Below are 26,642 nucleotides of genomic sequence, written 5' to 3'. Positions count from 1 at the left end.
AGGCCAGACGCCGGGCATGCACCGGTATTACAAAGCCAAACACCAGAATAAACAGCCTAGGCCCAATTCTAACACTTAACCAAGGCCATGCGAGAGGAGAGCAAGTACTGGAGAAGAGTCAGCCCGGACTACTACGAAGCTTAGAGCTCCAAAAATATATATATGGATATATATAAAAAAAAAAAAAAGAACAATCATTCAACACACTACTGCAACCAGAGACTGGAGGTGCTCATTTTCACCAAATTATCACAAAATATAATAGGTATTTTTCAACATCTGACTTGATGCTCATGCAGTAGTAACAAGTTCTCTAGGTCTGGGCACGCCGAGACAGCATTCACATCCCATGCAAACTACAAAGGAACTAGTTTGAGACTACACATTGTGGTAATATTGATATTAAAATGTTGACAGCAAATAACTTCAATCACATCTAGGAAAATTGTTTTTTTGGATCCATTCGATACTTTTGGAAAAAACCCGCCCTTTTAGATCAGTAAGCTGTAGAAATAGTTCAATAGTTGATTTTTTTTCTTTAAATGGTATGGAATGGAACAGTTTGGATTTTTTTCTTTTAAATATGACCAAGGAGAGTGTTGTTTTATTTAATTTTTTTCCTTTTGATTTGGAGAGCGAAGACCTACCTTCGTCTCCAAAACCATGCTTGGGACATCAACCAAAATTAAACAAATAAATAAAGATCAAAAGCAAAAAATAATTCCAGAGGGTGGATGACAACTCACCTCCTAATGTGGAAGTAAAAGAAAATTTTATTTTTTTCCTCCCTTTATTTATTTTTTTTTTTTTTTTGAGAAAGAAAAACAATGTAAATAAGAATGACACTAAAGAAGAGATTTAGATATTAAAGCATGTTAGATGATCAGGCTTCTGGCATTTCTCACGGCTGCTCTTGGATGTAGAATTTATGAACAAGAAGTTTCAATGCGAAAGAAAAGTCAGCGGACGGGGAGGAGCTGGATGGAGATGGCTGCAGGAAGCTGGAGCTACACCTGGGTGGTACCTGCAAGGTCCCTCAGGAGCACACAGAACACGGTCCCCCCACACTCACCGGGGCCTCACGGTGTCCCCACTGCGGGCAGCCCCGAGACACGAACCACCAACGGGGCCCGAACCACTGGGTGCCCCCAGCAGGCACCCAATCCCATCACCTCCATCACCAGCCTTCCAGGCTGAACCAAGACTTCTTCAGCCTTTTCCTCTGGCTGCAACTTCCCACGATCTTCATTAAACACTACAACGGGTTATAAAGCCTGGCAGCCTGCACTGCCCCTCGCCCGCAGGTTTTCCTGGCCGTGGAAGCCAACCCGGGAGCAAGCCCTGTGCTCTGGCTTTGGCAGCACCACACATGGGCTGTGGTGGGCTCCGCCTGACCTGCTGTGGAGCCACCACCTGTCCTGCCCTGGGTCTCTTCCCCTGCATGGCCCGCCCAAGGGGTCCTCAGTTTTCAAAAGAATGAATTAACTGGTCAAAAAAAGGCCACCCCGCAGTTGGTGGTTCTGTGGTGACAGGAAAGTCAATTTTACAAAATAAATGATTCACTGCAGCTCTGAACTGGTAACAGGGGAGGGTAAGTAGGACATCTAAGCTAGCAAGTTAAAAGAAATAAGGCATCAGAGAGTAAACAGATTTTGGACTTTGCTGGCAAACAAAGTGCCTTTTTTATTATTAAAGATTAAATGTCAAGATAACATTTGGCCTTCTTACTCGTGAAGAAAAATATCCAGCTGAGATGTTCCAAAGCCCTTTATTACTAGAAGCCAGCACTTTTCCCTTTTTTCCTCCTTCTAGTTCAATAAAATGGATGTGAATTTTCCTGCCAAGTCACACAGAAAACCCAGTTGGCCAGTGTGAGTGACAGCAGGAGCACAGCGCTGGGACACGGCACAGAGAGGGGGATCCTGTTAGGAAAATACTCCTGTAAACCCCGTGGCAGCACCAGGGAAGGCCATCACCACCACTCTGGGGCATGGGCAGGGACAGACAGACATCTGTGGCATCCAGAGGGACAGGGCTGTGCCACTAACCCGTGCAGGGTGACAAGGGGCACACTTGTGTGTCCTGAAACCTTGAGAACAGCAAATGGAGACTGAGGAGCCAGATAGATGCTCTGACCCTCCACATCCCACCCTGGGCACTCTCATTTGCACCTCTAGGATTGGAAATATGGTTTTCATACCTGCAGGAAGACCTGGCACTGGGTTATTCAAAGTCCTGACTGCAGGTAGGTAACATAAGAAAAGGGTAATTTTTCCACCTACTGACCATGGGTTGAATGCTCCACACTGCTCACAGGAGTGCCCATGGAAAACAGGCATGGCAAAGGCTGTGCAGAGGCTGCCATGCCCTGGCACCGCTCCACGTGATGCCTGAAAAACTCTACAGAAAGGGCTGGAAGCTTTTCCAGAGCCAACACTTCACTCCAGATCCAATAAATGAAACAGAAAGCTCCCATAATTAGCAGGAGGCTCAGCACGCCTCAGGAAGCCACATTCTAACGATTTGCTCAGCCGTGGTTGGTTGCCAAGTATTTGTCTTCTTCCAAGAGCTCAGGTGAGCTCACATGGAGCAAGAGGCACCTTTACCATGGCTCAGAAACAACAGCAAAGGGGAGCTTGAACAACTTTCCCAACACACAAATCCTGATGCTTTCTTGTAAGAAATACCTGGAAACAAGTTTGTTTTACACAAACCGGGAACAATCTGAGACTTGAAGAAGAAAAAATGCCTGAAACCCTCCAGACTCCAGACACTGCTTCAGCAAGAAAAGTTAAGGTTTTTTGGAGATGTGTCATTACGAGAAAGTTGTGAGGAGGCAGAAGCTGTGCAAGTGCCATGGTTGCCGTGGGTTGTGGAATCACAGAGCACTAACACCAACTCCTTGCAGGCTGGAAGGAACTGGAGACTTTCCCCCAGCCACTGACAATTCATAGCAAGAACAGGATTCAAGGCAGACATCTGGAAGTTCACTGCTGAAGAACTGTCAGGGGACTGTGCTGCCCCAGGAGGGGAGGGAACCACTGACCATATCTTGATGCCAGTCAGTGTGGGCCTGACCTGCTGCCTGTCCCAGTAGAGGCACTGCCCAAGCTGAACACAAATCTCCAGACTTTGGTTTGCTGGGAGTACCCACCAGGTTGACTCAGCATTGCCTGGGGGCTGGCAGGGCCATCTCCTCCCCTCACAAGGACTGCCAGCACTCAGGAAATCCTGGCAAAAGACCCATTTCCAACACGCCCTGAAAGGTTCTGGTCCCATTTCCCAACCAATTGCACAGGAAGCCATCCTGCACCGGGCGACTGCACAGCTCTGAGGCTGTGGTTAAGTGCCTCCAGCTCAAAGGCTTCCTCTATGCATAATTTGCAATCCCAAGTGTCCCCTGGAAGCCCTGTGATAGATCAAGGTCAGCAGAGATGTGGAAAAGATTAGATGTGCCTGTAAGTCACAGCCAACCACCTTTTATCTTCAGCCCCAGTGATCCTCCATCCTCTGGGCTACAGAAGCTCCTTCCTACACTGATGGAGATCAAGGGCCAGCAGTCAGGAGCTGTGGCAGTGATGGGAACAGGGCAGTATAATGTCTTGCTCGCTTCACTTTGAATTTGCTGTGGTTTTCTTACAGAAAAGGCTCTGAGCCAGTGAATTTTGATCAGCAGGTGAACGTTTGCCTGCAGGCCAGAGGGACAGGCTTTGGGGAGCCTCGGGCTTATTCTGCCCAGTGTCATGGTGCCTCGGGGAGTGCTGAAAACCAGAGAGGGAAAGCAAGATGGGGCACAAAACATTATAAAAAAATGTAGGTTCATAAATCAGCCCCAGAAGAGGCGTTTTTTTAATGCGAAGTGTCGGCGCCGGTGGAGTTGGGAGCTGCTGTGCAGGGCTGGCACAGCAAGAGCTGCATCTCTTCAGGCAGCAGGCTGCTTTATTACAGACTCCTCCTGGCGTCCTTCATGGGGGTGTCTTTATCCCCATCTAACACGTGTGTAAGATGATTTTCGGTGTTCAGGCAACAAGTGATTTATGTCAAGGAGCCAAGAGCTGGAACCCCAAACAGCCTGGCAGGGGCAGGAGGCTCAGGGCTGGGACGTGCATCCAGTGCCCGCTCCTGCAAACAGCCATGTTAACACAGACCCTGCTCACACGTTAATCCGTGTTCAACAAGAAAGGTCATCACTGAAAGATAAACTCTCTCTCGATGAACTCTTGAGAAATTGCAAAGTCAGGGTTCCTGCTGACATTTGCCTTACAAGGGCCATGTTACACTAACGAGGATCCCAACGCCATGGGGGTGGGGAGGGCAGCCGGGTAAAGCACAAGAAGCTGGATGCTGGAATCCCACCCAAATAAACTCAGCACCAATGATGAAGGGAAAGAGGGAAGGGAAAGGAGAAGAAACGTGAGGATTTTGACATTACTGTCCTACAATGGTACCAGGCTGACAGTCAGGCCCTTAGGGACTAGTAAATGAGACCTGATGACAAATAAACAGTTTTAAGCACCACTAAAATAAGCTGTAGTTCAAAGGAAACAAACCAGGGGAGATGAGGACAGAGTAGTAAGACAGACACTGCCTGGGGATCACTGTCCCCTGCACGCAGCCCACCCGGAGCCTTTGGTGGCACTTTCCTCTCCTACAGCACCAAAACGCAAAGATTTAAACACCATTATGGGGGGGTAATAACAAATATGAGTATTTCAAAAGTTAGGAAAACAGAAAAGGTGAGGAAGGGTGCAGAATGTGGTTGGAGAAATGTGTGGCTGCCTTCCCTGCCACGGTGCACAGGCAAGGAAATCCTCATGTGTGAAAGAAACCACTACGATTTACTGGATTTCCTCTCTGAGCAGAGGCAGGATATTCAGGATGAGATATAGCACCCTGTTACCACAGCCAGAAATATGTTTTGCACTTGAGAAAGGACCTGAGAGCAGAACAGAGCCAGCTGGAACCGCCCCAGCTTCTCCCCATCCACAGGCACCCACATCCCTGCCTTCACCCTACAGAGACATGGGGTTCGTGGGCCACACAAGCCTGCATGTGTGAGTTGGTCAGCACTAAACCAACACTCCCAGAGACCTGTCTAAGGACCCTTCTGGGCTGCTGGCATCTCCTGGAGAGGGGGCTCCTTGTCCCTGGGCAGCCATGCACAGGGTCAAGTGGCTCAGCAGGCAGTGGTGGGCTTGGCAGTGTGGGGTTAAAGTTGGACTCTGTGATCTTAGAGGACTTTTCCAACCTAAATGATTGTATGATTCTATGATTCTCATCAGAAATCCATTTTTCATCTCATGTCAAGCATATTCTACACCCAGTGCTGGCCATCCCCAGTTCTTTCTCTCTTCCAAGACTGTCCTCATTCCTGCCTTGTCCCACCATCTCCAGGGTGGATTCCTGTACAAACAGGCTTCTTCACAACTTGTTGATCCAGCTCTCTAATTTCTGGATGACTCTCTCATCTACCATAAACAGCCACGCACAATTTGGCAGGCATTTCTACCATCAATGTTTATGATAATAACTAAACGTGCTTGAAAGCAGCAGGAAATTTTCAATATAACTATCATTAAGACAAAATGCTTTAAATCAAAGCCATTACCCACCACCAAGACTCAAAGCTCACAAGATTAGGCTGTTTTTCTATCTTTATGAAAAATTCATAGAACATGCTGCAAACATCATCTTCCAGCTTGGAGGAGTAAATGATATAATAACATCGAAGGCTGCCGTCAGGGATGGGCGCAGGCAGGGGATGGGGGGCAGGGGACTGAGCAGCCCAGCTGGGACAGGGACTGCCTCACACTCTGGTGGCATTTAATTTCAAAGCCAGGCTGGAGCAACCTGATGTAGTGGAAAGTGTCTCTGCCCATGGCAGGGGGCTTGGACTAGATGGTCTTTAAGACGGGTCTAACCCGTTCTAGGATTCTACAATTCTATGAATTTGAGTCACTTGGGTCCATCCACTGCTGGATTTTAAGAGAAGACTGTCACAGAAGGAATATCACCTGTTCCCAGGCATTCCAGCCTGCTGTGCTGCCTTTGAAACCATCCAAGCACAACCACAGCAGAGGACATTAGAGCAAACCCACGGCAAGTGGCACAGGGATGATCGCACCTTCCTCGGGGATCCCATGTGTCCTGGAGCGTGAGCACTAATGGCCACGCTGTCACATGCATGGCTAACAGACCAGCACTCCCAGCCTGATGCTGATACTTTAAATAACCAGCAGAACTTCAGCACTGCATGCAAATCTTACATCATTAGTGCTTAGAGCCTTATAAATATAATTAGCAGCACTGCACCCGTGTTACAGATCGCTTGGCCAAAGCTAATTCTTTGTGCAGTCAGGGCTGAAGTTAATGGGAGCTTGTACCTTGCTTTTCAGAGCTGCTAACAACCAGCATGTGATTTACTGGGGACTGGATGTACAAATTAATGCCAGTCTGAAATAAGATGTTGGTGCTCCTGGTTCTTGGTGGCCTATTCAGGCTGCAAGAGTGCACTGGCACAGCACTGAGAATTAAATGCTCACATTCAAGCTCTTTTTTTCCTACACCAATCCCTCACATACAGCTCCAAACCCCTTCACTTGTGGCCAGGTTGAGCCATTGGAAGCATTGCTTTCTTGTGTCTGAGCTTTTACAGAGCACTGGTTTCTGTCGGAGGCAGCACGTGGCACACCTCAAACTCAGATCAATGCTCCAACTCACAGATGTCTCAGAAATAATGAGCTGGAAACACACAGATATTCTGGAGAATAACAAGGTACAAACAACTCCCAACTTGCTGAAAGAGAAAGTGGGAGAGAAACCAGAAAAACAAATAATCCCAGTGTCACGATGAGAGGTGCCATGTATTACATCTCTCATGCAGACCTGCGAGGCACATCCTTCTGCTCCTGCTCTTCCCAAGTAGACTTGAAAAGCAAACTCCTCTCTGTAAGAACCCTGTGGCAGACACGGCTCCTCTGCAAGTGTGAAGAGCTACAGATATTTTACTTATGACAGTTGGCTCAGTCCTGACTCTGGAAAATCAAACGTGAGCGTTTGTGCCTTCCCTGCCACCCCGACACGCTCTGTAATGGGGAGCAGCCACACTGCCCCAGGTTATCCCTCCCCTGCAGCTACACTGGCCCTGCAGGGAAAAAGGAAAATAAAACAACTGTGGGGCTCATCAGCAAAATAAGTGGTGATGAGGCTGAGAGACACCAAGATCTGCCCTAACAAGGTACTATTTGTACGTTATTTTCTAGCTGCAGTCACACTTTCAAAGGTTGTTCTGCCTCTGCAGCCCCTTTGGAAATGGCTTCACACATCAAAACATGGCAGGGTAACGACAGCAAGCAGTGGGTGGTGAGCTCGCTCCTGCTCGGCAATTACCGCTGAAGTGAGTGGGAACTGGGAGGGAGGGCTGAGTGCTGCCCACCCGTCCTCCAGCTGGGCACAGGGGGTGATAATGGCACCTGGGATCCTGTGGCAACTGCTCCTGCTGCAGTCCCAGTGTCCTCCTGCCGTGGGACAGCTCCTCCAGCCCCAGCACCGGTGCCGGGCAGAGGTGTGGACACACAAACCAAGTGCTGAACTGCCTCAGATGAGCAGAAAGCAAGATCTGGGTGCCTTCCACAGGATGGGGCAAGCTAAAAATTCACCCGGTGCAGGTGTTTTACAAACCCACTGCTGTGCCTTCTGTGCATGGGAGACCCTGTTTCTACTAAATACTGCACTTAACCCACCCGAGGCACCAGCCACATCTGGTGGCTGCTGATGTGCATCAATTTGCAGTAGAAAAGCCACAAAATTCAACTCATTCAAGCCCAGCTGTTCTAATTCCTGCAGTTATGCAGCAGGACCAATAGCTGCGCTTTGCAGCTCGGCTGTAATTTCTTGCCAACAATCAATATTTATCGCCCAGTCCCATTTTCCATCCCGCGCGTCAGCGGAGTCACTCGCGCCGGGCCAAGTGCAACACGGAGGCCACACAAAGCTTCGCTTGTAGGAGCTGCAATCAGGGAGCCAGCTCTTGTCACAGCCTTACAAAAGGATTTCCTCTCAAGCGGCTCATCTTTAATCATTATAAAAGCACAGAAGTTTAATCCATTTTTGATGTAAGCGCTAATAGCTTTGTGTCCTTGAAGTTCAAAGTGGTCTTCGTGCATGTCGCTAATTAGCCGAGCAAGCAGCCATTCAGCTTCCTCTCATGTTTCTAATTAGATCCTTAACAACAAACAAATGTCGACCTTACAAAGGCTCTGCTACGATTCCCTCCATTAGTTAAACAGTTTGGGAGGGATGTGGTTCTGTGTGTCCACAGCCCCCCCAGCACAGCACTCGGGGTTCTGGGTTGGGATACTTGACCACCGGAGAGGTTCTGCCTTCCTCGCGGCATTTTCCAGGGGTGCTGAGCACCCCAGGGATGCGGGGAGGGGGTGACCACCTCACAGCCCCCAAGGTCCCTGCTCTGCTCTGCTGCCTCTCCCTGCCTGCACCGGATGCTCATCGGCTGCATTGGGACACACAAATAAACCACAGGGGCAAATAAACACTGTCAAGTCATGTGCCTAACTGGTTTCTCTACCAATTTAACTGGTTTTACAATTAATTTAAATTCTAATGTACTTAATGTTTACATACTTCATAGAATCTTGGAATTTCAGAACAGCTTGGGTTGGAAGGGACTTTAAAGATCATAAAGTTCCAACCTCCTGCCATGGGCAGGGACACTTTCCACTGGCCCAGGCTGCTCCAAGCCCTGCCCAACCTGTCCTTGGACACTTCCAGGGATGGGTCAGCCACAGCTTCTCTGGGCAACCATGCTCACAGTAAAGAACTTCTTCCTAATATCCAGTCTAAACCTACTCTCTTCCTCTTCACATCAAATGCCTGGGAGTGTTTCCTTCCACTCTTTTTTGCTGATCTATGTTTGTAACTGCGCCCTACTGGAGCTGTTACAGCAACACCATGCTCATCCTTGCCTGTGCTTGGGTTTTTGGGCAAGTTTCTTGCTCCAGCCCTGGCATTTATCCAAGGGGATGAATGAAGAGCTGTCTGCATCAGGAACCACTGCCGGCGCGTTCCCCTCACACCCCTCGTGTGCTGCAGGCGCTCGCTGTGTCACGGGCTCTGACCCAAACGCTGTACCTGCTGTCCCTGCCTGCACATTAAGCTTTAACACTTATTATCACTCATCCAACCGGCAAATAAGAGCTAAAGTTGGCTGCTGGGATAACACAGACCCCTCTCCAACCATTTTCCATTTCAGATGAAGGAAGAGCTGAGCCAGGCCATGCCAGCGCCTTCGCCGCCCGCCAAGGAGCAGGAAAGCTGCTGTTACTTTTACCATGGGCAACCACATCTGCATTAATTGTTTACCACAGCCCGGACAGGTCTTTTATTAATATTAATGAGTAAGAAGGAACAAAAGGCTCCTTTATTTTTAGCCTACTCTAATTGCGTAGTAATTACTCATCTACAAAACAAATGAGCCGAACTCCATTGCCATAGCAACAGCAACTCCGGCCTCCCACTGTACCACATTAACTGGCTATCACTCCTGTAATTCGAAATTGAAGCCTTTTCTACAATAACAGACAATACAGGAGGAAAATTAAATCAAAACCAGGTCTTTGTTTTGCTGCATAATTTAAGTCATGGTAGCAGGAGGGCCTGGGGGGCACCCTCCTGCTGCTGATGGGCTGGGGGGGATGCTCGGGAGCACAGAGGGGTAATCCAGGTAACAGGAGAGGAATCCAGCCTGTGAACCCCCAGTCCTGTGCAACCACCCTCTCCTGTGGGAGAGTCTGCACTGGCACCTGGAGCAGACCTGTCTGGACAGATGGGTGCCAAGGTGGAGTGAAGGATCCTCCACAGCATGTGCAGCAGGTAACAACACCCCCTTAAAGGACAACCTGAGTTCGCCAGTGAGGAAACACTGGAAGAAGGTGCTGCCCACCACAAGGTGCCTGCAGGAGAGTTGGCAGCACCAGCTCTGTTGGCAGCTGACACCCCAGCCCTCAGCAGGGCACAGACACCTCAGAGTCCTCCTGACACAGAGCTCTGGGTTCTTCTAACTACCAGGAAATAACCATAAAAGCCCCAGCTGTGCAAGTTTATTATTTTTAAATAGCTCAGGTTTATATACCTGCAGATCCACTTTGCATTCTCTGGCAACTCCTAACCCACTGCGCTCCTCAAGCTCACACGGAGCCAGATGCACACTAACATCTGCTGTGAGGAAAAACTCCTCTGCCCCTTTGGCAGTATTCTATTTCAGAAAGGAGAGAGGGGAAAAAAGTAATTATGTATTTACTTTTAAAGCATTTGGGGAGAGAATGAGCATGAAAATAGTGACAGTAGTACATCAGGACAATGTGTGCTGCCTCCCAGTTGTTCCACTAACAGGTAACAGCCTGCAACTGCTGCCAGAGAGGCAAGTTACCCTCAGCTCTGGCAGTATTTTACCTGTTTAGGGATTAAAATGCATGAGACATGATCCTGTGCTCGAGGATCTCATTTCACTGGAGCACTCGTGCTGAAACTCTGCAGCGACTGAAACACTTCAAACTCTGCAGCGACTCGGCTGCGTCTTGCGTGGAACAAAGTCTAATTACAACAGCCCAGAGCTCTGTCCCTCCACTTCCACTGGGAGAAAGGGTATTAAACACAGCTAATTGGCTTTGGCAGGGCTTTGGAGGCTACCAAAGCCCTGTCACCAGTGAGCAGGGCTCTGCCCTGGCAATCAGCCCGCCCGTGGCGCAAGGCAGCGGCCACGTCGTCACCACTTGACGTGTGTCAAGAGCAGCAGCTGGGACAGCGGGATCAAAGAATCAAGGAATGGTTTGGGTTGGAAGGGATCTTAAAAATCATACAGTTTCAACCCCCTGCTGTGGGCAGGGACACCTTCCACTAGCCCAGGTTGCTCCAAGCCCCATCCAACCTGGCCTTGGACATTTCCAGGGATGGGGCAGCCACAGCTTCTCTGGGCAACCTGTGCCAGGGCCTCCCCACCCTCACAGGAAGGAATTTCTTCCTAAATGAAACAGCTCTGGATGAGCTCTCAGCGGACCTTTTTGCCGTTGAAAATAATTCTCTCAATGGAAAGGACTGTTAAAAGTTACCCAATAAATTCATTACAGATTAACTTCAACTGCACTTCAGAGGTGGTCACTAATTGCACTGGAGATGATTCATCAAGTGCACGAGATTTTCTATTACAAAATTATTGATTAAAGCTGATGTATTTTAACCTCAACAGACTTCAGCCCGATGCCCTGTCAAACACCCACTGCTGCAGCCAAGGCCGAGCAGCAGCAGCAGCACCAAATTGTTTCAGATCTACTCAATTTTCTGTTTAGATCCACTGAGCAGGAAGCTCAGTCCCTCGTGGATCAAAAAAGATCCAGAAGTGGCATCCTACAGTAAAACAAGACACAGGGTTTCTGTCTGAGCCTGCACTCTGGAGAGGACCTGTGGGATTCCCACCCTGGACCAGCACAGCACTTCTGAACCAAACAGAAATGACTCCCCTTTCATTACTATTATTCTTTTATTTTGGGGTAGTAGTCAGAAAAGTAACCGTAGTGCTCCCAGTATTGTCAGTAATGAGGCTAAAACCACTTACAGGAATTTGGCTCCTCCTGAGTGCATTCAGCACCCGGGGCTGCTCTGGCACAGCCTGGCTGCTGGAATTCCTGTTTAAGCCAGGATTTTGTCCTTGTGCCCATCCCTCCCTGAAGGCCCTGAGGTGTGGGGCCCCTGCCTGGCCACCTGCCATGCTCCTCAGTGCCCACTGTCTCTGCCAGGGAGATAAGCAAAGGATAAAATCCGATGCAGCCATTAATTTCCCGATGCATCACCCGCTGGGCTCTGTCACATAATTACTGGCGGTTCCAGTAGAGTGAGAAATTCCAGCCCTTGCTGCTCCCAAGTGGTCCACTTGTTAGGTTCTGGCTTTTGAGATTACATAGCTTGGATTAAACTTTATGTACTTTTATAGAGGAGAATAAAAAAGGGAGAGCAGTTCCATCAGAGCCGCCGTGCCACAAGGGAGTCCTCCCAATGGGCCGTATAAACCCCAAATTGGTTCATTGCTGGATCTTTGAAATGCTCCCCCTGATATCTCTGCGAGCCAGTGGCAGCTCCTCTGCCCTGCACACACAGACCAAGCACTGCCCCCCTTCTTATGGCCATAATTTGCTAAACTATGAGTAGATTAAATTTTAGAGCACCTTCCTTAAGTGCCAGACAAGGCTTCCTCAGCCCCATGCAATTTGTTGCTCTGCTGACTTTCAGCCGACTCCTCACTTCATCATGTGCCGGGCGCATTAAACAGTGGGTCCCCCCATTTCCCTGGAAGACTGAGATCCAAAGGGGACATTATCCCTCTCCCTTGACACACAAGTGTTGAGCTCCCTGGCAGTACCAGGGGCAGCTCAGCTTGCCCTGCACCATGTCAGCCCCATCCCAGGGCTTGTTTGCTTGATTTACTCGACATTCTATTCGAGGTAAGGAGTGGATACAAATCCTTAATTACATTTGCAAAGCCCACTCTGGGTATTTTATTTCCCTGGAAGGCCCTGGCTGCTGTAAGTGCACTAACACCTGTATGGCTCTGCCCAGCAGAGCAGGAGATGCTCCCACCCACCACAACTGGTTTTGGGGACAGCTGGGGCGCGGGGAGGAGAAAAGGGGTGACCATCCTGTACAGGAGCTTTTCTATTCCCAGCAGGATGTTTTCTGACAAACAACAAACTAAACAAGTAAACCAAGGCCTAATTTGGGATCTCAATTACCATCTGCTAAATTTACTGACTGCATCATTGTCTCTGAATTTTCAAAGTTTAGCACAGAAACCCTGGGCAGGAGAAGCAAAGCCACTGCTGGCTCTTGGCAGAGAGGATGAACTTGCCTCGAACTCCTCATGCTGATATTTATGAAATGTTAAATCTTCATTTAAACACGTTCCCTTAAGCTGGGTGACATGGCAATGAGTACGACCCATTACTAGCTCAGAGTCTCTGTTGCATAATAAGATTTAAGGTTTATGACCTACAGACAATCGCTTGGTGGCTCAGGACAGGCTGCAGGGAGCTGCCTCACACACACACGGAATTATTTGGATTCCCAAATGGAGTGATTTGCGTGTGGCACATCTGGTCTACGACCGCCAACGAATGAGTCTATGGGCTAATATGGACGAGTAACAGGCTGATGGAGAAACCATGATTGTAAAATGATTTAAAAAATATCTTAAGTTCTTTTGGATACAAAATAAAAATAACAGAATACAGTTATAGCCAGTGTTTTAATTCCTGGGGGGGGGGGGGTTAATTTGAAAAAAAAAGAAAGTAACAGCAATTTTACTATCGGCATAACAGCACGTGCGGGTTCTTGTACGGAGGGTGTAGGTTGCCTACAGCCGGCTTCAATTTATACTTCCAGATAATGGGATTTAACAAATAGGGCACTATGGATCCAAGCCTTTAGCAGCTCTCTGCTGTATTATCCCTATGCTTTCAATCAGACCAAGGCTCTGCTTTTATCTGCCACGCTCGTTCGCGTTGATGGTGCCTATAATATCAACTCGACAATGCATGTTCTACAACTACATCTACTGCTACCAGTACGACTACTACAGTGCATGCATTTAGTTCAGTCCCACAGATACATACACTCTAAGAACAGGCAAGGGGAGATGTGAAATGTTTTACGGGACGACAGGTGTTTTGTTTTTTAAGTAAGGGAAATTAATAAAAACATCAAAAGAAAGAAAGTGTACAAAAAAATAGAGACATTTCTCAAGAGTTGATATGAGTCGTTTCTTGAACCGTTTCGTCCGAACAAGCAAAAAACATGCAACCAGCTGCTACTAACAAGAAGCTGGACACTGAGAGAGGATTAATAGGTGTGGACAAACCTTCCCGCTGAGAGCGCTCAGAAGAGTGTTTGAGAGGAGGTGTGCACGTCCGAGTGTAAGAGAGGCCGGAAAGTTTGCCTCAGAGACACCCTCTCTCACAGCAGCCCCAACCAAGCAAGAGAGAAAACAACAAAACATAACTGCTCACACTCACCATCAAGGTCAGTAGCTCACGTTACGAGATTTGTTATTGCTGGCAAGTATAAAGTCCAGTAAGGGGTTGTTGGGGCGCAGGGCTCAAAGGCAGCGCTGGCAAGCCAGGACTGGGGCCCAAAATCCAGATGTGCCAGGGGTTGGGGTGGGGGAGCAGCTCCTGGTGCCGTGGCACCACTGTCCCACTGCACCGTGTGCCGCTGGCCGGCTCGGCGGGCAAAGTGTGCCCGGGGGAGCTGGCACTGCTCACCTGGGACAGGGCTGGATCACAGGTGGCCTTATGGGTTTTGTCTCCAGCCCTCAGGGAGGAACAGCTGGTGGCAACGGGTTGGGAACTGGAAAAATCTCAGACTTGTTAATGAACCAAAGAGGAAGGAACAAAAAAAAACCTCTCCTGCCAAATTTTCCTTGTCTCGCTCTCCTGCCAGATGAACCCCTCCCATGTCAAATGCAAGAGAAAAATGTGCCCCCCCCATGACTGTATTTTAAAAAAAGCGTTTACACGACAAAAATGTTTTACACGTAAAATATGTCAGGTGGATTCAAAAGAAACGTGACACTGATAGTGAAGTTGTCTAGGAGGAGTTTGCAGCATTCAGACTTTTAACTTTGCTCGTTTTCCATGGCTCAGGTCCCAATTCATTAAAAAAATACAAGAATGGGTGAGGTTGTCAAAACCAGCAGAGGGATTGGGCAGCACAGTCCCACCCGGAGCAAATGGATGTGGCCAGACCCGTGTCTGCTCGAGGGACCTTGGCTATTGTCTCATCACTGGGACATCGACTGGGGATGTGATTTATGGAGAGCAGCACTGCTCTGCTCACCCTGCCGGCACACGAGCAGCTACGCAGGACGTGAATTTATGGGTGGCACTGAGCACGAGGAGAGGGACACATCCCTTTCTGCTGGTCGTAGGACAGAACTGCTGTGACAGATAAAAGAACTTGTTTATCTAGCCAGGTCAGCTGGTGACACGGGAAAAGGAAGGGGCAAAGGCAGGGAAGACCAGGCAGCACAGAACCAGGGCCGGGCACTGCCCTGTGCAGGTACCTGCCCCTGGCAGGCTCCTTCTGTTGGCTGAGCAAACATGCAGGTGACCCAAGAGATGGAGCATCAGCTCGGGGAGAAACCAAGGTGGTCAGTGCTCAGGGGCTTGGAGTGAAAGGGTTGCAGCTTCCCTGGGAGACCAAGATGTGCAGCTGAAGGTGGATGCTCTCTGGGGGCACTCAGTCTCTGTGCTGGCAGTGATGCCAGGAAGGTGGGGAAGAGCCGGCAGGACAGGGCCGGAGAGCAGAGAAGGTCAATTTTGGGTGAGCTGGTGAGGCTGGAGCACTGCCGAAGGAGCAGCAGTGATGGGGACACTGATGACATGGACTGTCATCAATGCTTTCCAGGAACCTCCTGGTCTGTTTGCTCTGTGACAGGGGCAGCTCCAGCAGCCCTGGGCAGAGCCCTCCCCAGTAAGTCAGGGGTGGTGGGATGCGCCTGCCTGGGTGTTTTCCAGCTCTTTCCTATTTCCTGGCAGAAAGGGTCAGTTAGGGCCAGCTGTGCAGTGCTCTGTGCTTTGGATCAGGCACACGTGAAGGAGAACTGTGCGAATTTGTGAAGGAAAAAGAAAAACCCAACTGAAAAGGAAAGAAGAAAAAACCCCAACCATTTTTCTTGTAATGAATCGGGCCCGTACACTGCAGCGCAAGATCGATCGGACTCCACTGCTCCTGGATACAATTCACTACCATTGCTGATGGAGTGGAGAACCCAGGATGTCCCTTCCGAAACCGGCTTTGGATGGAGATGACTCTACGGAAACCCCACCGTTCCCAGAGCACAGTCTGGTGCAGATGTGAGTGGCCGTGGGGCCGGTGACGAACCCATCTTCCTCCTTGAGACCTCGGGGCTGGGGAGGGACAGGGGCTCTTTGGATTCAGTTTTGGGGTTTTGCCAGTTTTGTGCACACAGGCAATTTTGAGGCTTGAAAAGACATTTCCAAACACCATACTGCTCTTTAAACTTGCCAGAAAGGGTGTTGTTAATTTAGGGTTAGATTTAGTTTCGTATTGCAAGTTCAAATCAAAAACCAAAAGAACTGAAAAAACAAAACAGAAAACCCAACAAAAGAGAAACCAAAAAACACTCAAATTAAAGACAAATGATTTTCAGGCACAGAATTGATCAATGCTCAGTTCAGTTGTAATGGGCACCAAAAGCACTCCGATTAAAAAAAATAATCATAATAATCAGGGAAGCAACGTTAATCGAGCCAAACCCTCTGTGCCTTGCTAAGGGGCAACTCACCAGGTCTGTTTGCACGTAAAACAAAACCTGAAGGGCAAAACATGAGGAAGAGGCAGAAACAATGAGGTCTGTTTTCCTGGAAGCATATGCAAAAGCAATCTTGTTTTTCATTTGGGTTTGTTTTTCTCTTTGGGTTTGTTTTTCCCCCTCTGTGACGGGGCAGTAGGAGAAGCCGGGAGATGGGGGATCCCCACAACCAGGCTGGCAAGTCACCCCTTAGGCGCTCTCTACATGCCACAAGATGGAACTGGTACAGAGAGTCCTTTGTAGCCTGCAAGCAGTGCCAGTTTGCATGGAACGGAGTTCTCCTGGTGTCTTTCTTTGGCCTCCATGGCATTGGGCTCGCACTCGAGACACACCTGGGCCTGCGCCCTCCTCCTGACCCCTCACGCAGCCGTGGCTTTTCGGGGAGAGCCTCGTTAACCCACCGGCACTGCCAGAAAAGTCACTGAGAACCCCCAGCCCAGCCATGAGTGAGCTGGAAGGTGCTGCCAGCGCCGTGTCCTCCGAGGAGACACTGGGGCAGAGGACACTGGGCTGGCAGCGGCTCCGTCCCGGCAGCAGCTCCATCCTGGCCTGGCTCGGGAGCCAAGCCCACAGCTCACCGATGGCTGCTCTGAACTCCTTGTCACCTGAGCAAAGTCCTAATTTGTGTTTGGCAAAATTTAAACCTAAGGCAGTAATGGTAATTGGCAACGATTTATTTATTTCCCTTAAGGGGAAAAAAACCAGAAGCTTTCGGAAGGACAGAAGAAAAGCTTTGGCATTCCTCGTGGAAGCAGTGCCATTGCTGATGGCACGAGTGACACTGTCCTCAAGGGACACAGCCCCTCGCTGGGGGGATGCTCTGTGCTGGCTGTGGCAGAGGAGGTGACAGCGGCTCCGGGCACGGCGGGAGCACCCGGAGCTGCTGCCACCACCTCAACCCAACCCCAGCTTCCCATGAGAAACCAAAACTTTTTTTCAAAAAACACAAATTAAATTTTTTTGGGGGGGGGGGGGTTGTCTTTTAGAACCTTGAATTTAAACCAAAGAAATAAAGAAACCAACACAATAAAGGAATAAAGAAAGAAACAAATTGGAATATCTACCCTGGTTTTGGCAGTTCTCATGCCAATCTCCTGCAGGTGCTCCAGCCCCCGTGGCCTCTGCTTGTAGTTTGGGTTTGGGTCGGGACTGATTACTTAATTTTTATATAATTTTTTTTTGGATCTTTCGTTTTCAGGTCCCCAGGATAAGTGTGAGGAAAATCAGAGAAATGATGGAGAGCTGCAGCCACACAGAATACCGACAGAGCTTTTACCTGACCCTGCACTCTGAGGGTTTGCTCTTCCACGGGCCCCCCTACCTGATCCTCTTGCTGCCGCCACGGCCGCCGCTGCTACTGGTCCATAAGCCGCTGCCGGAAAACCTGGCCATGGAGAAAAGGAGAAGGGTAAAGAAAGAAGCTAGTGGGTACCACGAGTCTCTGCGGGGCCCAGGGTGGCCACCGAGGGCATTGTGTTCCCAGAGCTCGCCATCCCGGCTCTCCGTGCCACCAACAGGCACCGTGGTTGGGAAGAGCCGAGCCCTTGCCAGGTGCCCGCTGCCAGAGGGCCCTGCCAGCACAAACCCCTTTGGCAGAGGAGGAATGGGGCACCCGGCCATGGCACATCATGGAGCCGAGGTGGACAGGCTGGTGGCAGAGCCCGCAGCACTCAGCTCATGTCTCTGTACTCCCAAACAAACGGGGTCATCCCACTCCACAACCAACCAAGGAATTCTCTTCCAGGCTTATTTGCAAGTGATAATAACGTGCTGGTCTATAGACAGAGCAGTAATGGAAAATATGAGGAGGTCCTCGTGTCAAGATCACAGATTTGCTGGGATCAAGCAGAAAAAATTCAATGGAATGCGGTTTAAAAAAGAAAGAAAGAAAGAAAGAAAAAAGCTCTTGAAAGCAAAACAGCCGCAGATCAAGGAGCTCAGCGACATACCCCCTGCTCCAGGGGAGCAAGCCCTCCAGAGGAATGGATCGCAAGATCGCAGATTTAATGTCTTTATTTAATTAACATTCACAAGATCTGTCAGAGACTGACTTTCAATATATGTATTTTAAGAGGGCAATGGCAAAGTCCAGGTGATCAGCAAGAACCCCAAACCTCAAAGTCAACAACTCTTGAGAGGTTCCTGGTTTCTGGGAGCTCCGACTGCTCCCGCTGCCCAACAGGACAACCCTGGGGGTGGCTGCCATGATGGGACCTGCCACTTGAGTGGGCCCAGGACTCTGATCACAGCTGCTTTGCAAGGCTGAGGAACCACAGAAAAACAACTGAGGCACAGAGAAAGAGAAGAGCGAGCCAGAGGAGCGAGCAAACCCCAGAGAGACCAGCAGACTACAGCCTCTACCTCTACACTATTGGCTCAGCTACAGCTCATCTATCAGGGCAAAGGAGCAGAGAACTAGACTAGAGTGACTTGAAACTACTTAATACATCAATTAAAAAAAGACATACTTGCATTTAAATATGGTAATAGGGCTGTTGGGGGAAAAAAATATCACAGGTAAATGTATGCAGAGGTTCCCCGGGCTGCTGCTCCCTGTGCACTGAGCCCAGCACCCAACCCTCAGGGCTGAGGTGAACCTGTTTGCTTGCAATTGCTACAGCCTCTGTGGGATGTGGGAAGCACATCCGGACTGGGGAATGTTATAATCTGTGTTAAACCTGAGTGTTAAATTCCCTCTTGCTGGGGATGGAACCATCGACCCTGGTCAGTCTCCCCGACATACGATTAGGGTTGGAGCTGGGATATCCCGGACTAGGGAGACTTTGGAGTTAAACTGACCTCCAAAGAGCAAGGAAAGCATCTGCAGGACAAGGGCTGAGGCTCTGGGGCTTCATTCTCATGCAGAGCCATGGCTGGGCCAAGCTCCGAGCCCTCCCACTGTGGCTCAGGCAGGAGCAGAGCTGGCACCATTCCCCACCTCTCCCCCTCTGTTCCCTGCCCACCACGGCGCACGGCCCAAGAGCAGAGTCCTCAGCGTTCCCATGGCACCTCCACGACCAGCTGGCCACCCACAAATCTCTCATTTGGAGGCTCCAGGGGCTCCCTAAACCATCCGCAAGGGATCAAAGGAGCTGTGGATTTTCCACGGAATAAAATGCCTCTGCCAAAACCAATCAAATACCCTTCAAATCACCAAGCATCCCCTGAGAACAGCACAAACAACGGGGCTGGAAAGTTTGTTTCTCTTGTTCAGCTGCCAGGGACGCTCAAGATCTATTTGAAATGCAGGACAAAAAGTTTTGCCATGCAAAAGAAGAGTGAAATAACAAGGGTGGAGAAGGCGCTCCACGGAAAGAGCCCGAACAAAGGCTTCGTTTATTGCATTCCAGTGGACAGATGTGTGAAAAATTAATCCCTCCGCCCCCAAAGAAAGCTTTTATCCCAATACTGAGATAAAAGCATCTCTGCAACATGGCACTCCAAACAACTCAAGTGTGATCGGCTGCTCGCGCTCCGTGCGGGAACGCTGCAGGCGGCCGGAGGCGGAACAGCCACAGCACCAGCTCCGGGAGCGGGAGATGGAAACGGGGATTGATTATCAAGATTGGCAAAACCCTGCTCACTGATACACTCACAGGCTGGTTCCATCGCTGGAGGATCCCCAAATCAATCCAACGTACTGAAAGCAATCGATCCCCCCGCTAAAACGCCCTCTGCCAGGCACCGCATCCATCGCTCAGCTGGGAACAGATTCTCTGGCACTGCTGCCAAGCCACTAATGCTGTGTGACCTCTCACCACTGTGCCAACTCCCTGTGGTAACGTGTGGCTCTTTGCTCCTGACCCTCCCAGCAGTGACAGGCAGCTGACACCGTTCCACTCTGCCTGACAGGGATCCCGGCACGGGGCACTGGGAACACTTGCAAGAGCTGGAGCAGGGGACAAGGAGAAGCTGCAGCCAGCAGAGCCCAGAGTTGAAAACAGTGGCCCAGTGTCACTGGCTTGGAGGGGACTGGGTGCCAGCAATGGGTGTCTGGGCAAGAGTACCTTGCAGCCAATGGGAGCACCGATGGCAGTGTGCTCCAGATCCCACCCTGGCCAGGCCAGGCAGGGAGCACGGTCGGCACCAGCCCCGCTCCCTCCAAGCCCTCTCGAGTCCACTGGAAAATCAGAAGGGTGGAGGGAGAGATCAATTCATTCCTTGTGTTTGTTTAAGGCACTGATTCCTGCCAGCACCATCCCTGTCCTTTGTGTACCCACTGCTCCCAACTGCCCAGAGGAAACAAGCTCTCAGCAGTGCCCACTTCAGGTACTGCAATTAGAAGGTATTTTACAATAAATGTTTTGCACTGGGCTCACACACTGTCCAGGAAAGCCCTGAGGATTCACAGCAATTTCATGCTCTCTCATTGCTCAGAACAAGCCAAACCCAGCGTTCCAAGTGCAATTTTTCACAGAAAAATTTTCCTGCTTCCTGCATCAATAGTTTCACTTTAAACAGTGAGGCAGGGAGGGGAGATGGACACATCTGGGTTAAAGGCTTTGCCCTGAGGTCCCAGATTCGGTCCATGGCTGGGTGCAGGCACAGGTGAGTTTGGGAGAAAGGGGATCCTGGGGCAGCACAGCCCTGGCTCACAGGCCTAGGCTGCAGCACACGGCCCCAGCGTCTGGTGCTCGGCATGGCACTGAGAGCCCGGGATTTAGCGGATTTTCCAGGGGCTTTGTGAACAAATCTGGTGAGAACAATGCTGCCTAAGCAAGGCCAGTCTCCACGGGGGCTCGAGGGGCTCAACAGGCCCTGCTCCATCTCCCACTCCAGTGGGATTGTTCCTTCTCAAATCACTGAGTTCTCTTTCCTCCAGTCTGGATGTGGCTACAAGGCAACCACGAGCGAGGGAATTAACACAAGAACCATATTCCACCCCTTCCTCCACACTGCCAGGACCCCCTTCCTTGCAGCCCTGGCTCTAAGAGAAATCACTGACTCCTTCAGCCCTGCTCTGCTCAGCCCCTGAAGACCCCAGGTATTTTGCATCCCCAAAGCACACACGACCTCGTCCTCTAAAACAACCAAACAATAGGAATCATCCCAAAAAGAAGTCACAGAGATCATGAATTTAGTTCTTAAATAAAAAAATACCATGCAAAGAATTCCCTCTGCTTCTGATTTCTAAAGCACTTGGGCACCTGAGGTCGCATGTTCAGACTTCAGCAATGAGCACGGGGATTTAAAATAAGAATAAAAATGGAAGCTGAGATGCTCAAATCATCACCCGACTTCAGAAAACAACCAAAATCGTGGGACACACATAGGGAATAAAATAAAAGCCACCATAAAACTACGACGAGGAAGCAACTCCCTTCCTCTGTGTTTATGAGGTGTTTGGAGTATTCACACACATGGGCAGAGGAGCTGCAGACTGCTCTGTGTGGGGCATTTTGGGGGTCCCTGTGCACGAGAGGATCGAGCTCTGAGGCTTCATCACCCCAACAGTTCACCTCTTACACTCTGGTCCCCAGAGCACTGATCCGAACACCAGCCATTCAGGAGGTCACTTGATCTACCAGGAAAAAAGTGAGAAGGCTGGAATATGAAATCATGTGCAGGTTGAGCGGGAAGAGGAGCAGGGGAGCTGATCCCCCCTTTTCAAACAGCGTTCCCAGCAGCTTTGATCAGCCCGAAAAGCTGTGTGAGGCTCAGAGCTGTCATTTCAGATGGGTTCTCGCTCCCATTATTCTTTCCATTAGGCACTGTTATCCTCTTTGGAGGATCTTTAGGCTTCATTTCAAAAGTATCAGAGACTCAAAACCATGAAGCAGAAGAGCCTGGTAGTTTTTTTTGAAGGCAGGCAGGCGTGGGTCCAATTTACCGCACAAAAACGTCGTCTTTAATGGTGAGCACACACAGGGGAAAGCTCCATCCCAAAACAATCCCTTTATGTTCAAAACCTTCATCTTCCAGGCTCTCTGTCTCACACTCCCCTTCCCCTTCTATAAGGAAACACAGATCAGAAAGAAAAAAACTGCTACTACTCCAAGCATTAGATAAACAACTCAATGCTTAATATTTAGAGAAGAACATACCCACAGAGAAATCAAATATTCCCTAGAACTAATCAAAGATTGGGGTTCTACCAAATAATTCACAACTTGTTACTATGGTTTAGTAGCAATTAACTCTTTTGGATTTGATTGCAGACTCTGTGAAGCTCTTCCAAAGTCTGTAGAAGGTGGAAGCAGCAACAAGCCCTGCTTGGAATGTCATGTGCTTCCCACCAGACAGGTCTGTCTTTGGAGAAGGGGGATGGCACTGTCCACACCACAGTCAACGCCAGGCACCGGGCATGGAGCAGGGCGACCCCCAGGGAAACAGGGAAGTTCTTTCCTAAGGTTTTGATCAATTCTATCAACACTTGCAGCATCTCCCAAGCCACTCCAGCTCCTCTGTTGTGACAGCCCCATTAAGTGGTTCCCCTTGTATTTTTCCACTGTGTTACATTGAGCTGATTAAAATCTACTTCACCAGGTCAGAAAATTAGGAAACTTCAGCTAGAGCACACGATGCACCATGGAACCTCATCCTGCAGCCCCCAAGTCACCCAGGGCACAGCCACACGTGGGAGGGTCTGTCCCAGGCCCAACATCCCCCGATGCTGCGCATCCGATGTCTGTTATGATGGATGTTATGATGAGTAAATATTTCTGCTCTGGAATTTCAAAACAACAGTAAAACCCAAATATAGTTAATTTAAAATTTGGCACTTCCACTTTATGTACAGTAAATGACCCATTTTTCAGCTGTAGCCACTCTCAGGCCGTGGGTTTTAGGATGAGAATGGTGCACTTCTGCCCAGTAATTACTTTATGCATCAGTGAGACAAAGCCATGTTTGTCTCCAAATTATCATCCTGTGGCGTTTCAAGTGCAATAACCCTTTTGCAGTTATTCCACCATACTGAAAACTGGGAAACTTCTCAAAGGCAAACAGTTTGTTCTAAAAAAACTATTTATTCAAAAAACTACAAACCAAAAAGCAAAAGCTGGCGGTTGATTTAGGTTATTTGCTCCACTTAAAACCTGTTTCTACCCTACAGCAGCTTCAAGGCTCCACTCCTCAAACATGCCCTGTGGAAGTTCCCACCATCCAGCACTCAAACCCTGTGTGTAACTGGGATTGTCCCTAATTAGCAACTGGTGAAACACAGAGAATCACGAGCTTCAAGTGAATAGATGACAGAGAATTTCAACCAAATCGCTTCCTAAAAGCAAGTAATTCTGTTCAATATGAAGTTGGTGGCTTCGATGAAAGCATTTAATAGAACCATGAAGTCACAGAATGGAACCTTAAAGATCATCTCGTTCCACCCCCCTATTTACCATCAATTTTTAACCAACAAGGTAAGTATAAAGGAAATGATCGCTGCAGAGGAGGAAATACCTGTGAGCTCACTGGCCCCAGGCTGCCTCACAGCACGGCAGCTCTGAATTCCTGCATTTCAGTCACCTGCTGCTGGATGAACAAGGGCAGGTTAGATGGAACCACATTAAGGCACCTATTTAAAGTTCAGCAACGTGGCACTGATTTGCTTCAAGCCTCATTTCAGTTGCTCTGATGGTAAGGAAAATGAGCTATTTGGTTAAGCTGCTTGCTTCAATTTTTATGAATGACCTAAACTATCTGGGGAAGTATTATTTAAAGACAGGTCCTTGATGATGAACAAAGGCATAAAAAGAATTTGTGTCTGGAGGCTGAAGCTAGAAAAATTCAACACAAAGAGGCAACGTAAAAGAGAAGGCAGTAAATCACAGGACAAGGTTACCAGAGGGTGGGAAACTCTTCCCCACCCACATGCGCCAAAGTGCTGAGCCCCTCTCAGAGATGCTGCAGCTCACCCAGCATGGCCATCACTGGCAGACAGGGCCCTTCCCAGGGCCCCACTGGAGGAAACGCTACTGGGCATTCCACAACCCACGCTGTAAGAACAGTCAGAGGAGAGGATTAGGATGCTGAGCCCAGAAACCTTCAGGGCATTGCTGCAGCGACTACGTATCACCGCTCCGGGGCAAGGCAGGACCTGGAAGCTCCTCAATGGTCATCTGGAAATCCTACTACTAAATGAGATGGGAAAACATTCACCTTTGAATGTTTTGGGGCTATAAGGAGACTGATCTCTTCAGGTTCTTTGCAACCCCAGCTCCAATTTTTAACAGCTTTACAGTTAAAAACTGTCTCTACTGAGGCGTAAGGCACGAAGGCAGGTGAGCCGTCGTGCTCCGGCTCGCTCGGACACAGAGAATTCCTCACAGCAGGATGGGCATTACCAGATCATGTTCCTCCTTCTGTAGGGTTATCCATGTTTTCCTCCACACACGAGTATTTGTGTTATGCCTCTTTACTCTTGTGAATAATTATTCTCATTACACCTCCCGGTCGCTGCAGCTGTGGCCTCTTCACAGCCAAAACCACTGCTCTGGATCTGCAGCATCACCCCAAAACACAAAGCCCTCCAGAGACACTGGCAGGTTTGGAGGTTTTTTTCCTTTTCTCGACTCTCTGTCCCTCCAGGATCACTCATTTCCAGGGCAATGACCCTGAAGTTTTAAAGCCTCCAACTCCAGGCATGGATCAGTGAGCAGCTGAGAAAAGGACAATGAGCGTTCAAGTTCAATGTTCAAGGTGTTCTTATTGCATTAAAGTTATCAGTACAGAAAAACCTAACTAAGGCTCTGGGCACTTCTGGTCCTCTGCCAGACACGGTGTTTGAGGAAACCTCAAGATGAGCCTCACTCACATCGAGGAGATGGAGCAGCAAAGGGACACAGGCACCATTTTCACTGGCCACACTCTGCTGCCATCAGCAGTGGTGGCAGCTGGACCACCAACTCAGATCAACAGTTTTCTCTGGAAAACCTCACCTTAAAGTCAATGATCAGATTATTTTAAGGGGTGGGGAAAATAGGAGGTGTAAAATGCATTTCACACAATTCTCTGCAATGTTAAAAAACCACAACTCTTCTCAGAAAAACTGTGCTAAGAGGCAAAGGTGCTTCAGCTCTGCTCAGTCTCAGGGAACACCTCTAAAGACCATTTTTTCCTGCATCAAAACACAAGCTACCGTCACCTAAGCAGAACTTGAAGGAGAACCTTCTAGCTGGAGATTTATGGGCTTTGCTACATTAATTTCTCAGCTTGCTGCCTGCAGTTCCAGCTGCTCCTCCCTCCAGGGATGCACCTGCAATGGGAACGGTCCCTCCTCAGCAAAAGAACACCCAAAATCTTAATTTTAAACCAGGTCCAGTCTACAGTCTTTGTTTTCAGTGATGGAGGCTGAAACAGAGAGGTGGGAAGAGGTAATTCAGGTGGTTCCAGCAGATTTCAAATGCACTCTGTAAACCACTGATGCCATGCAGATGCAGTGACGTGTTCAGGTGAAAACAAGGCATGCAGTGCAGGGGTGATCAGAGCAGACTTTAGGCAGTTAAGAAAGGGTTAGACAAAGGAGTGAGAAACATCTCCAGCTCTGTTCCACATCTCTTAACTAACTGAACAGATGATTTAAAATAGGTTTTACATTTCCTAGTCCTATTTTGCAGCTGCCACCAAGTTCCCCTTTCCCGAGTGTTCCATTTGATCATTCCAGTATCACGACCAGACAAACTCTGCTCCCATTAGTAAATGTTATACAAGCCTTACACTTGTGTAACAGTGCTTGAAGAGTGTTTTACAGAGCTGACCCCTATTAATACTGACTCCATCGCTCCCTAGGGGTACAGAAGCCATGTGTAGGCAGCACTTTTAAAATCACTTTCCATCACCAGAGCAGCTGGGTGTTTGAGTACAGGAGAATGTGGCTCAGGGTCAAGGAAGCACCACACTCCCCACACTGGGTGTTTTACACCACTGCACCATGGTACAGATGGAATTTTTGGGATGCTGGAGCTACACTCTCTTCCTCCTATCCCCACTGCACTCACCTTAGAGGTTATTAACCACAGGGGAAACCTGCAGCAGCAACAGAACTTGAATCTGGGTGTCCTGAACACCAGACACAGGAACCCCCTTCCCTCATCTCCCTCTCTCAGACACTATGACACAGAAGGCTTAAGCATTTAAAAATAATTGTGCCCTTGTCTGTCATAATTCCCCTTGTCTTTGGCCCCAGTTCCTTTTCCTTACCCCGAAAATAACTACTTTCTAGTTATTACCTACTAGGCAAGTGCCACAAATAACTTTCACACAAAATATCTCCCTATCCAGCACTGATGGGCAACGAGTGAACGGTTTG

The 26,642-nt window shown here is 49.0% G+C and overlaps 1 protein-coding gene across 13 annotated transcripts in view; it reads right to left on the bottom strand.

Moving 5' to 3' along the window:
- The window catches only part of MSI2 (musashi RNA binding protein 2), a 222,548-nt gene that overhangs the window by 7,649 nt on the left and 188,257 nt on the right, over positions 1 to 26,642 (bottom strand). For 4 of the 13 annotated variants that reach the window (XM_039387212.1, XM_039387204.1, XM_039387213.1 and 1 more), the window contains exons 11-12: positions 18,865 to 18,888; positions 17,673 to 17,780 (exon numbers count right to left, since the gene is read on the bottom strand). In XM_039387212.1, the coding sequence (XP_039243146.1) occupies positions 17,673 to 17,780; positions 18,865 to 18,888 (132 nt within the window). Of the gene's footprint in view, positions 1 to 13,921; positions 17,781 to 18,864; positions 18,889 to 26,642 lie in introns of all 13 variants that reach the window. The other 9 variants (XM_039387220.1, XM_039387242.1, XM_039387219.1 and 6 more) reach the window with 6 other exon arrangements.

Source organism: Pipra filicauda, unplaced genomic scaffold (assembly GCF_003945595.2).
Source record: "Pipra filicauda isolate LSUMZ 115617 unplaced genomic scaffold, ASM394559v2 scaffold120_size2142806_pilon, whole genome shotgun sequence".
Taxonomy (NCBI): Eukaryota; Metazoa; Chordata; class Aves; order Passeriformes; family Pipridae; genus Pipra; species Pipra filicauda.
This window is presented reverse-complemented; position numbering and strand designations above follow the sequence as displayed.